The 13,695-nt window shown below is 35.1% G+C and overlaps 3 protein-coding genes across 9 annotated transcripts in view; 2 read left to right on the top strand and 1 right to left on the bottom strand.

The window, feature by feature from the left end:
* The window catches only part of LOC127496649 (B-cell receptor CD22-like), a 158,506-nt gene that overhangs the window by 137,416 nt on the left and 7,395 nt on the right, over window positions 1–13,695 (bottom strand). The window lies entirely within an intron of this gene.
* LOC127499227 (CMRF35-like molecule 5) overlaps window positions 1–13,695 on the top strand; it is a 106,390-nt gene that overhangs the window by 63,687 nt on the left and 29,008 nt on the right. For 2 of the 5 annotated variants that reach the window (XM_051869516.1, XM_051869442.1), the window contains exons 7-11: window positions 14–352; window positions 1,086–1,220; window positions 1,304–1,402; window positions 2,794–2,846; window positions 2,929–5,282. The exons of the other annotated variants lie outside the window; for them this stretch is intronic. In XM_051869516.1, the coding sequence (XP_051725476.1) occupies window positions 14–352; window positions 1,086–1,220; window positions 1,304–1,402; window positions 2,794–2,846; window positions 2,929–3,303 (1,001 nt within the window). In that variant the 3' untranslated portion in view covers window positions 3,304–5,282. Of the gene's footprint in view, window positions 1–13; window positions 353–1,085; window positions 1,221–1,303; window positions 1,403–2,793; window positions 2,847–2,928; window positions 5,283–13,695 lie in introns of those variants that run through there. 5 annotated transcript variants of the gene reach the window in all.
* LOC127497565 (uncharacterized protein DDB_G0271670-like) overlaps window positions 1–13,695 on the top strand; it is a 149,089-nt gene that overhangs the window by 17,537 nt on the left and 117,857 nt on the right. The gene's annotated exons all lie outside the window — the stretch shown is intronic.

Consider the following 13,695-nt stretch of genomic DNA (forward strand, 5'->3'; position numbering starts at 1 on the left):
TGGTTTGTTGTAGGTGTCATGACCTACATGAGCATAACAGGATATTCAAGGGGTGGAGTCACGATCAAATGCAAATATGAGAAAAAATATACTCAAAAAACAAAGTATTTTTGTAGAGGTCAGAAGCCAGATACACTACAGATCGGATGGTGTTCTGACCTCATCAGGACTGAAGAGAAAGATAAATGGGTTCAGAAGGATAGATTCTCTCTGTATGACGACACAAGATCAGCAGTCTTCAATGTGACCATCAGAGATCTGAGAGAACAGGATTCTGGGACGTACTACTGTGCAGTAGATATCCCTAAAGAAATAGATTTCTACACTGAAGTAAAGCTGAACGTTTTAACAAGTGAGTAACCCAGATGCAATTTGAACTTGACCATCACTAATGCTGTTATTTTTATTTTAATATTAATTAGCAACTTTTAAGTCAAGTTTATTTTTCTGAGACGCACTTAATTTTATCAAAATTTGCAGAAATTATGTCATTTTGAAAATCTGTCTTGAAAAGTAAATCTGTCTTGATTCAAGATTGTTTAAATATGTGTTGGAAAATAGAAAATTACTTTTTGCAGTGTACAACTGTGAATTTATTTATTTTTAGCAATTTTTGCACAAATCATGTTAAAGGGCACTAAGACAGACTTTGTTAGTCAACAGTAAGTTTAGAACAATTAAAGATACAATAAGTGCTCAAGTGAAATTCAGTTATGTACATATGGCTAAATGTTCCATCGAAGTAGATAACAAGGAGCTGAAGCGTGTTTTAAGGAGGAGAAGCACATTTTGAGTGTCTGTTCTAAAAGAGACATGCTGTGTGTAAATGTTTACATAATCCCAGGTTGTATATGATATTTATAGTTGAAGGTGTAGTAAGATCAGGATGTTTGCCTATTCGTTTTCATATGAGTTGCGAATCATCCTCTGTAATCGAAATGAGTTCTCAATAAACTCAACGTTTATAAAAAAAAAAAGTTTCATGGTTTACCATTTACAAAAATTAAACTTTATGGTGTTTCAAAAGCTTTTAAATCTTGAAAGTGTCTACATCATTTGTCACAGCCAATGCCTTTGTTTTTAAGATCAAAGCACATTTCCACCACCGTTGTTATCATCATCATCATCATCATCATCATCATCATCATCACCTATTTCGCAAAATTCCCAGCTATCGTCAACATCTGATTTCACATCGGCTTCTCCATCTATCTCGAATGGTATTCTGGTGATGAACCGTTCATTCATTTTCAAACATTTGCCTGCAGACATTGCCTGCAGATTTCATCTCCTGTTTTCTCAGGTTTGTTTCTGATCATCGGTGTGACTGTGATTCTGCTTCTGCTCATCACTGGATTCATGTCATGCATAATGACTCTCTACAAGAAACATCTGACTCGAGGTAACCCAGCTAACGGAGCATTCTCAGAACTTTAGCTAACGCTTTGGTAAGGTTTTCTCAAAGTTATGAACAAAGATTCGTCCAGTAACATTAATAGAACATTTGTTCAAAGTTTTCTGGTCTTTAATAATGTTTCTAAAACATTAGCATCAAAATGTTATTTATACATGGAGCATTTCTTTCTGAAATGTTTTAGTTGGACTTTCATCTAACATTTTTAAATGTTAATATTTGTTTTAAGAACTTTCAAAAGTAACGCCCCCATAATGTTTGATGAATGATAAAATGCAATGTTTCCTTACTGTTCAAATAACCATTACATTTTTCTTTTAACGTTTTAAAAAACGGGGTGTTATGAGCGTTCAGAGAATGGAATTTTAGCAAAACTGTAATGTCTGGCTTCTTGCATGCACAACGATGAAGATGCGAGGAGAATTCCAAGAATATGAAGTCTTTATTAAACTTAAAAAAAAAAAAAATGCAGGAGATCACAAAAACATTAGTAACACTTGGTGTCAACGACGGCACCGAACAATGAACTGACAGAAATCAGGGTTTAAACACACAGGGAACGATTAACAGAGGTAAGAACAGGTGTGGAACTAATGAGTAAACTATGGAAATTAACAATGACTGGGAACTGAGATGAGAACAGGGAAAACAAAACCAAAACACAATGAAACTGAACTGAACTAAACATTACCCTGTTGGGCTCTGGGTCCAGATTGTGGTTGGTGTAGATGGTGTAGGGGGATCCACATCTGACCTGTACCCACTCAACATATTCTTCAAAGCTCTCTTGAGGACCTTCCATGAACAGGCATGCCTTGGACCGCTTGTTGAGGCTGATGTAATAAAAGATGCAGGGTAGTGAGTGAGGCATGAGGCAAAGTTGTAAATAATACAAAGATCACTGAAATACGTTTTACAAGAAAATACTATTTTAGTCTTTATACATTAAAATTTTGTTTAATTCGGTGCATTACTTGTAGATTCTTTGTAATTATTTGTGATCTTTACTTGCAAATTCTAAGTGAATGTTGTTTCTACAGTCTTCCTCTTGGCGGTCTGCTTTTGTCCTGTGTTGGATGAAGTGTCAACTCTCTAGTCATCATGTCCATACCTTTTGGCCCGAGATGGGCTTAATATTGATTCATTTTAAGCATGATTGTCAAATAAAGCTCAGATGTTTTTTGACATACTCGTCCTTTCCTTATTTGTGATCCTTCAGGAAGTTTATGCTACTCCTTCAGGATCACAACACCGTGTATTTATTTATTATTATTATTATTATTATTATTAAAATATAATATATTTATATAAATATAAATATATTATTAAATGTGAATTATGATTATTACTATATTTAATGTAGTATATTTGTTTTACAGACCCTGATTCAGCCTCTAAAAAATCTGAACCTGGAACAGAAAACAGTGAAGCGGTTTGTAAAGTCACATTGTTGATAAGAATGTGTTTGAATGAATGACTTTAATCAAAAGCTGTGAACAATTTCTCATTCTCAGGTTCATCAAATGCTGTATGAGGAGATTAAAGACACCAGACTTCACACGGACTGCAAAACCAGCCAGTTACTCATAAAACCCTCTGATTTATGTAACACTGTTTATGCCACTCCACAATTACCCACAAACCCCTCTGATTCTTCTAAAACAGTTTATGCTACTCCACAGTTACCCACAAACCCCTCTGATTCTTCTAATACTGTTTATGCCACTCCACAATTACCCACAAACCCCTCTGATTCTTCTAAAACGGTTTATGCTACTCCACAGTTACCCACAAACCCCTCTGATTCTTCTAATACTGTTTATGCCACTCCACTATTAGGCCTACTCATAAACTCCTCTGATACTAATACAGTTTATGCTACTGTTTAACAGTGCAGAACTTGTTGTTTCCTCCTCCTCCTCATCATCATCATCATCATCATCATCATCATCATGTACAGAATGACAGACGATCCAGATGATGTTCCTCTTTAATAACATTCATGATCAGAGTCATTATATGCAGTTGTGAGTCAGTGATTTACAGCAAATGCATGTTAGTGATCAACCTTTTTCCGATTGTTATTTGCTCAATACACTTAAAAAAAAATGTATGTTTTTCTGTATAACTAAAGATAATTTTTCTATATAACAATAACGTGTAATTATTTTAACATCAAATCTCATAGCTAACTAATGTTCTTGTTCTTACAAACTCAGCAGCTCAAGTCTGTCCAGATAAATCACGTAGGCCCTGTTGCAGTTAGGTTTTTTTTTTTTTCTTTTTTTTTTTTTTTAAATGTTTAATTGTCTATTTGTGGTGTTTGTATTGTGTAATGGTGCTGAATGAATTTCCCTTATTCCTCAGGGATTAATAAAGTTTTCTAATCTAATTTTTCCACCTGGTATTAAAGGAACACTCCACCTTTTTTTGAAAATAGGCTCATTTTCCAACTCCCCTAGAGTTAAACAGTTGAGTTTTACCATTTTCGAATCCATTCAGCCGATCTCCAGGTCTGGCAGTACCACTTTTAGCATAGCTTAGCATAGTTCATTGAATCTGATTAGACCGTTAGCATCTCGTTAAAAATGACCAAAGAGTTTCAATATTTTTCCTAATTAAAACTTGACTCTTCTGTAGTTACATTGTGTACTAAGACCGACGGAAAATTAAGAGTTGCGATTTTTCTAGCCGATATGACTAGGAACTATACTGTCGTTCCTTCCTATTACTGGCGTAATAATCAAGGAACTTTGCTGTCGTACCGTGGCTTCAGCAGGCGCAATGATATTACGCAGCGTCTCTCACAAATGTCTCCATGGTTGCAAGGCACGCTCCCTGTGCAAGCAGGGGGTCACAGGCGCTGCGTAATATCATTGAGCCTAGGAAATCACAACTTTTCATTTTCTGTCGGTCTCAGTACACGATGTAACTACAGAAGAGTCAAGTTTTAAATAGGAAAAATATTGAAACTCTTTGGTCATTTTTTAACGAGATGCTAACGGTCTAATCAGATTCAATGAACTATGCTAAGCTATGCTAAAAGTGGTACCGCCAGACCCGGAGATCGGCTGAATGGATTCGAAAACGGTAAAACTCAACTGTTTAACTCTAGGGGAGTTGGAAAATGAGCCTATTTTCAAAAAAAGTGGAGTGTTCCTTTAAGATGTGTTTTGGTTGATCGGATCCCAAGTGGATGACGCTCAATACAGGTGTAAACGAGGTCTAAAATGTTTTGAACTTGTCCACTTTTGACCACTTCTAGAGGTAGTTGAAAACACATTTGACCGGATTGCTTTCGTAGTATAAACGCTCATGTTGGCTAATATGTTATAATTAAAAATTATAACATATAAATAGTTGTCCAATATGCCTACTAAAATAATGCACAAACACTATGTGAAGTGCGCTCGCCAGACGGGATTTAAATGTACCAAGCACAATGTTCTCTCACCATTCCTGATTCCTGATAAAATAAAAAAATGGGTGCTCTCCATATGATTTTCCGCTGTCGTATGTAAATTGTGTGAGCTGGTTTTGTCTATTAGATCAAAAGGTCTGGATAAGCCTATACATTTACCCACCCATAGACCCTCCCCTCTAAGAAATCAGGACAGAAGTGGTTGAAAGTGGACAAAAGAGACCGATAAAAATACCACGTGTAAACAGGAATGTGTCTGCCTCATCTACTTGTGATCCGATCGACCAAAAAGCATCAAAATTCAAACAGGGCCTCAGTCAAGTGCTGCAGATCAGCTGCTGTCTGTGGTGCTGAACACCATCTGAACTCTAGAGGGAGCCGCTTGACTCTCATGCTTTAATTATTTACAGTAATTAATTAGTTTAATTAGTTTCACTTTCAGTTTTGAACAGGTTTTGATCTTATTTGTTTCATATGTCATTCAAACAAAACTAGGTTGGAAAACTCAACAGAGTTTTATGAATGTGAATTCACTTATATTTAATAATTTAATAGCAAATGTCATTAAAACTTAAAGATGTAAATGATGTGAAATTAAGTCTTAAATTTGTCTCCATTTTAACATGACATCTAGGAAATTGTCAAAAGTTAAAACTTTTGTTAAACCATATTGATACGTTACAAATATTTACCATATTAATCAATCAGAAACATTGATAATTTATGTAGGAACATTTATAAGGAGACAAAGTAAACCTCTGTTGTTTGCGTTTGTGTCCATCAAATGAAGTCACTGTCAAATGAGTTCCTGGTGAGACCCTAACCCACAGCAAAATGCTCTGTTTAACAATGCTCAGTGTTCATATGTGTCAACATTACAGAGTGTTAAAATAACACTGAAGCAGGAACAAACATTAGAAGTCACCATTGTGGTGATCGGTGTTTCCCGTAGTTGGGCTTTTGACTTTTGTTGGTTTTATTAGTTTTTATCTGGCTGTAGTATTAGTGTTCAGAAAACACTTTTAGTGTGTCAGAAGAATATGAGACAAAATGACAGATGATTTTGCCTGTTAATTATAAGTGATCTGATCACATCTGAAGTCTAATCACTAATCCGAAGTGTGTTTAGTTATTAATTCATTTAAATGCTACGAATTTGCGTAATGTGCTACTGACCTTGTCGTACTATTGTGAAAATCATATTTTCGTAAAAAATGAAAACATATTGTGAGCAGGAAGTTAATAACTTATATATCGAACTCTCACAGACAACAACAATCAGCAAATGAAACTTAACAATGGTGACATGCTTCATGCCAGCATACAAAACACATTCATGGCTCCCAGCAAGCACTGCAGCACAAATGTCAATGCTGCTGAATTATTTTACTATTTATATTTGAGTTATTTTTTGATTTTTGAGGTTTGTATGAGTGTTGACACAAGAAGTATAACAAGTGATGGCTGAGCTTTTTTTTATTATTATTATTCCTTAATGCTTCAACTTCATAATTTTTGAAAACATCATGAAACTCCAGAGAAGCAATTATTTAAGTCATTTTAATGCAGTCATTTGACTGCTATTAAACAGATCTGCCTTTCACCTTTCTCTTTCTTCACCAGCAAACAAATGTTCTCTGAAAACACTATTGTGTTTGCTAAAGGAGAAATAAGTTAACGAAAGAAAAGGATCAAGAGCCCAAACAAACACTGATCGCCATATTGGTGACATTAAATCAAATATTAAAAAAAAAAAAAAAAATCTGATCCTCTGTTAATTCTCAATAAGAAACAAATACTAATAAATAAAGTCAGTCTGTTAGTAATAAGTGAAGCTGGTAATGCTGCGGAGTTGTTTAATCAGATCTTGAGAGATTTAATATCTTTTATCTTCAGCTGATTTCATCTAAGGCTGTGCCTGAAGAAAGTTATAGTTTCTGTTCTTGTCGTTTTTCTTTCCTTTGATTTTAATTAGCTGGGTTGCGGCTTTTTGCAGTTGTATGTTACTCACTGCAGGTTTTATTTGTGTATTATGTAGTGATTTATGTGAAATGTAAGCAGTGTGTTATCTTATCAAATGTATTTAAAAGGATAAAGCTCAATATATTTTACATAATTACTTAGACTGATGTGACGTACAGGATGAAGTGCTTTGACTAATTAAATGAGATGCAGGAAACAGACTCAAAGATAAATCTACACCAATAAAATAAAAACAAATCTATACTAATAATACAGATCTTCAACCTTTATATATATTATTTATTTATTAAACAAACCTTCTGTCTTTCTGTTAACTTCTGTCCTTCTGTTTACTTCCCCTTTAGCAGTTTTGCAGAACTAAATTGGTAACGCTTGCATTAGCAGAGATTATATATTTTTCTACAAACCTTCGTTTGTGTTCATCTGAAGAAGGAAGGTCATAGATCTTGAATGACATGCAGGTAAAAGATGAGTAAAAAGTGAGGACTTTAGCATTTGAAATGAAATACTGATTAAAAAAATAGTTTTAAAATAATAAGAAGTGCCAAAATCTGTTTTGAAATAAGTTGTTTTTTCAAATAAAGGTTTCCGAGTCAGTGATATCAGATTGTGTATGTGTTTTTATTGTACTTCGCCTGTAACTTCATAGAGCAAGAGGGTAACAAGCACCACTTTAATTTACAGCCTGCAATACCCTGTAACTTCATGAAACAAGATTGTATTTCCCCAGAATTTAAATAAAAGTTGCAATAGTTTTACTTGCCTTGAAACACAGAAGCCCAAACTTAATCCGTGCACTTTTGCTTTTAAAAAATTACTGTATAAACGCACTGATATGTACCCTGTCATTTTAAAAAAAGCTTTTATTGGTACACTATTATTACAAAAAGCTACGCAGTTTCTTTGAACAAGAGAGACGGGAAGTGAAAGAGTGAGAAGTGTGTTCACTTGCTACTTATTGTTATTATAATTTTTTTTTTTTTTTTTTTTTTTTTTCATTCAAAAGCCAGGAGCATAATTAAGAGAAACTTGTACCTGTGACACATACAGCAGCAGAAGACAAAGCAAGAGGAAGTCTGCATCTCATCACATTTATGACAAAAACACTATCAGGAAACACTGAAACACACAGAGAGCTTCAGAAGAACTGAATCTACTGACAGAGAAGATCATTTAATAAGAGAGAAGAATGAAGATCATCTTGACTTTCACTCTGCTGATGATTCCTGGTAAGAATCTGAACTCAAGTTCTGATCCAACAATCACATCAGAAGAACCAGAACAGTAATTTAATATTATGTATACTAAAATTGTGAAATTATCTTTAAAAAAACATTGAAATTAGTCCCAGTTCAGAATATTTTAGTGTTTTATTAAAGTGTGTTTTTGTTGTAGGTGTCGTGAGCTCCATCAGTGTGACAGGATATTCAGGAGGAGGAGTCATGATCAAATGCAAATATGATGTAGGATATACAGCAAATAAAAAGTATTTTTGTAAAGGACAGTGGAAAACAACATGCTCTAACCTCATCAAGACTTATATTAAAGATAAATGGTTTAATAATGGAAGATTCTCTCTGTATGACGACACAAGATCAGCAGTCTTCAATGTGACCATCAGAAATCTGACTGAACTGGATTCTGGGACGTACTACTGTGGAACTGATATCCCTTTAGCTGAAGATCCCCACACTGAAGTGAATCTGAAGGTTATAAGAGGTGAGTAATTTTGACAATGACCATCAACAATGCTGGTGTTTTTTGGCAATTTAATGTAAAAGTATATTAATTGGTAAAATTAGTGTTCCTTTTAAATTAAGTTTATTTCCCTGACCCCATTGTCACTTCTTTAAGCATAAACTCACTTGATTTTTGTCATTTTGCATCTCAAACAAATGCATCTTGATTCAAGATTGTTTATATTGAAAAATAGAAAATCACTTTATTTGGTGTAAAACTGTTATTTTTGAGCAATTTTTAACACAAATCATGTCAAAGGGCAAATGTCAGCACTAAGAGACTTAATTAGTCAACAGGATGTTTAGAACAGCTAAAGCTGCAATGAAGTGAATTTCACTTGCTGAAGTTAAAGATAAACATATACATGTATGGCCAAATGTTCCCCTAAACAAGACAACAATGAGCTAAACTGTGTCTTAAAGAAGTGGAAGCACATTTAGATGGTCTGTTCTATTAGAGACATATGTAAATATTTATATAATCCCAGGTTGTATTGTATGATATTTATAGCTGAAGGTGTAGTATGATCATAATGAGAGGCAGGATGTTTGCCTTATGTAGGGGAGCGCAGGGCACAAAGTAACGCGGGGCTAGTAGTAACAAACATGGTTTAAAACTTTCCACACATGCCAGCATGACGAAACCTAGTGTATTTACTAGTTGCCATATCAACACTATATTGAGAAAAAATGTGCTAAAATTAAAAAAAAAAAAAACCTTGGAAGATATCATGCTGATATTATTTTAATCTTATATCTGTTATTTAACAGTTGAGACAGTTCCTTAATGCTGCTCTAACCAGCAGGTTTCAAATCCCAGTTGCACAGGTGGGGCACATTACACTGCGTTACAATGTGCCCCTATTAGAGCTATGCTATTTTATTCTATACTTTTATGAATTCTATTGAGAAACCACAAGAAAAAGGTGAATAAAGCCTGAGAGTCAATGTTCAGAAATTATTAATTATTATGTTTTGAACTATGCTGTATAGCTGTGTTTTCTGGTGTTTGTTCTCAAACGCAAAAATTAGTTTATTTTTAATTATTAAAAAATGCTATTTTTTTATATGAAAAAGTTAATAATTGTATTTTATTGACTATATATATATATATATATATATATATATATATATATATAATTACATCAGATAACATTTTAAGCTGTCATATGGTCATGTTACAATGTGCCCAACCTGTGGGGCATGTTGTCACATTTCACTTCCATTCTTTCAGGTAAATAAATTGAACAGAATTGAACAAAATAATTGAACAAAATCACGTAATTGTACTGTACATGTGTGAAATTAATGTGGGAAAAAAATAAATACTCTGAACCCCAAGTGAATTTACACAAACTGAGAAAGTCAACAAGTGTTATTTTGTGCCCCGCTCTCCCCTAGTTCTCAATAAACTCAAGGTTTATGAAAATCAAATTTCATGAAGATTTATTATTTACAAAAAGGAAAATTGATGGGGTTTCTAAAGTTTTTAAAGCTTGAAAATGTGCATACTGTTTGTCACAGCAAATGTTTTTCTCTATTTTTAGAGCTAATGACAAATCCACCACCTTTGTCATCATCATCATCATCATCGTTACCATCATCATCATCATCATCATCGTTACCATCATCATCATCGTCACCATCATCATCATCGTCGTCGTCGCCTTTGATCATCGGTGTGACTGTGATTCTGCTTCTGCTCATCATTGGACTCGTGTCATGCATTGTGACTCTCTACAAGCGTCAGACTCGAGGTAAACCAGCTTACAGTGTTATCAGAACTTTGGATATTGTTCAGATAAATTTGTATGTCATGTTACCAATTTAGAAATTTGTCATAGACATTTATGTTGTCAGAATAATGTTTACAGTTGTTTGCCAGCGAATTACATTGTTTTCTGAGGAATGAGTGAAAAGAAAGATGTTGCTTCCCCCTGCTGGTCACAACTAGTCAATGCGAGTCTAATATGTTGAGCATCAATATGAAATGATGCTTAATGTAGTGTTTATTATTACAGACCCTGATTCAGCTGCTAAATTGCCTGAACCTGGAACAGAAAACAGTGAAGGGGTTTGTAAAATCAAGTTGTTTGATATAAGAATGTGTTTGATGGCCTTCATCAAAACTGTAAATAATTTATATTTCTATTCCCAGGTTCCTCAAATGCTGCACATTTACGATGCGATTAAAGACACCAGGCTTGACTGCAAAACCACCCAGTTACACAAAACCCCCTCTAATTCTTGTAACACTGTTTATGTTACTGCTAAATTACCCATAAACCCCTCTGTGGAGTGCCGTAAACAGTGCAATAATCAGTTACCCAAAAACCCCTCTGACATTAGCACTGTTTATGCTACTCCACAATTACCCACAAACCCCTCTGACATTAGCACTGTTTATGCTACTCCACAATTACCCACAAACCCCTCTGATTCTTCTAAAACTGTTTATGCTACTCCACAATTACCCATGAACCCATCTGATTCTTCTAAAACTGTTTATGCTACTCCACAATTACCCACAAACCCCTCTGATTCCTCTAATAAAGTTTATGCTACTCCACAATTACCCACAAACCCCTCTGACATTAGCACTGTTTATGCTACTCCACAATTACCCACAAACCCCTCCGATTCTTCTAAAACTGTTTATGCTACTCCACAATTACCCATGAACCCATCTGATTCTTCTAAAACTGTTTATGCTACTCCACAATTACCCACAAACCCCTCTGATTCCTCTAATAAAGTTTATGCTACTCCACAATTACCCACAAACCCCTCTGACATTAGCACTGTTTATGCTACTCCACAATTACCCACAAACCCCTCCGATTCTTCTAAAACTGTTTATGCTACTCCACAATTACCCACAAACCCCTCTGATTCCTCTAATAAAGTTTATGCTACTCCACAATTACCCACAAACCCCTCCGATTCTTCTAAAACTGTTTATGCTACTCCACAATTACCCACAAACCCCTCTGATTCCTCTAATACAGTTTATGCTACTCCACAATTACCCACAAACCCCTCTGACATTAGCACTGTTTATGCTACTCCACAATTACCCACAAACCCCTCTGATTCTTCTAAAACTGTTTATGCTACTCCACAATTACCCACAAACCCCTCTGATTCTTCTAAAACTGTTTATGCTACTCCACAATTACCCATGAACCCATCTGATTCTTCTAAAACTGTTTATGCTACTCCACAATTACCCACAAACCCCTCTGATTCCTCTAATACAGTTTATGCTACTCCACAATTACCCACAAACCCCTCTGATTCCTCTAATAAAGTTTATGCTACTCCACAATTACCCACAAACCCCTCTGATTCTTCTAAAACTGTTTATGCTACTCCACAATTACCCATAAACCCCTCTGATTCCTCTAATACAGTTTATGCTACTCCACAATTACCCACAAACCCCTCTGATTCCTCTAATACAGTTTATGCTACTCCACAATTACCCACAAACCCCTCTGATTCTTCTGATAAGGTTTAAGCTACAGTTTAACAGTTTGCCTTTTTATGTAGAACCTTAAAGCGTTCTGTCAGGTGATTCATATTTGGAACTTTTTATAGGTTTCCATCATTTGCTTTAATTCATTACTTTTGTTTAAATGAATTTCTTATTTTAATTAAATTTTACAGATCAAGCAGTTTGTAGAAAAAATATGAATAACCTATTAAACATGAAAGTATTATGCAATAATTGAAGACATCTCTCTTTACTTAGAACATCTTTGGCATTAAGGGTTCTTTAAAATTGACTCATGGGGCCTCATTTATAAAATGTTGAGTAGAAAACATCCTACATTTGATCTTACCATCATTTCTCAAATGTGCATGATTCAGAGAAGTCACACTACATTAAGCATCAAATGTGCGTGAAACAGAAGTCAATAATTGCAGAAGTAGCAGTTGTATAAATCACTTTAATGCAGTCATTTGACCATTAAAACAGACATGTTGGTCTGCTTTCTGAAAACACCTGCAATTCCTGAAAAAGTAACTTAACAATAGTCAAGGGTCAAGAGCTCAACTAAAGCAAACACTGATCACCATGATGGCGACTTGAAACAAAACACTTTCAAGCAAACATCAACATCTAAACCTCTGCTAATTCTCAATTTGATCTTCTGTGGACGTCTGACACTGTGAATCATGAGCAGAATCACCAGAGGAAGAGGAGGAGCCATTCTGACAGACATCACTATAAGACCAATATAACACACACACCATGAGAAAAACATCTTTATCTCTAAGAACATTTCCATTAATCACCATCTGTTTATTGTGTTTTGAGAATATTTCTCATTGTTCTCCACAACGGTATTAATCACATATTATTCACATACTATATTCACATATTAACCAATGTAACTCTTACAGCGTTCTGGTGAGTCTGATCTCCAGCAGGTATTAAACTGATGAATTTCTCATGATTACACACTGTTTATTTTAAAATGCTTGCAACAAAAAATGTTTCTTCCTCTTTCTTGACTCCTGCCCACACGAGCAGAGGAAAAAGTGATGCAACAATTCTCTGCCCAAATTTTAAATGGTCCGTGACTCTGCAAACAAGCCTTAGGGCTGCTAGTGCAGGGCCCCTGAGAATTTGCTCATTGGCAAAACGTTGGCCCCTTAGCACTGGCCCTGCACGGGCAGCCCTCACTCAGCCCTCAGCCTTATAGAATACCACTGCATGAAATTTTGTCCTGCTTTAATATTTTGAATGTTTTTAAGTCATTATGCAGAAATTATTCAGACAGGATCATATAGACTCACACAGACATCAAGCGTCAGTGTATGAACTGATTGTCACCATTGTTGAGGTTCATACGCTGACTCTTGATGTCTGTGTGAGTCTACATGATCCTGTCTGAATAATTTATACATAATGACTTAAGACTAGAGCCTGTGCTTCAGTCCAGGATGAGCCAGAAAACACTGCTGTTATGCTGCGAGTTGCTTTATTTCAGAGACAGTAACTGTGTAGTTGGTGATGCAGTGACTAATATGGTTACATTAATTCATGCGTGTGTGTTATTTCTGGTTAAATGCCAGAGATTCACATTTTACAGTGAATGTGTTTTGTTAGTAATAATTCAGGAAATACC

The sequence above is a fragment of the Ctenopharyngodon idella genome, chromosome 1, assembly GCF_019924925.1.
Source record: "Ctenopharyngodon idella isolate HZGC_01 chromosome 1, HZGC01, whole genome shotgun sequence".
Taxonomy (NCBI): domain Eukaryota; kingdom Metazoa; phylum Chordata; class Actinopteri; order Cypriniformes; family Xenocyprididae; genus Ctenopharyngodon; species Ctenopharyngodon idella.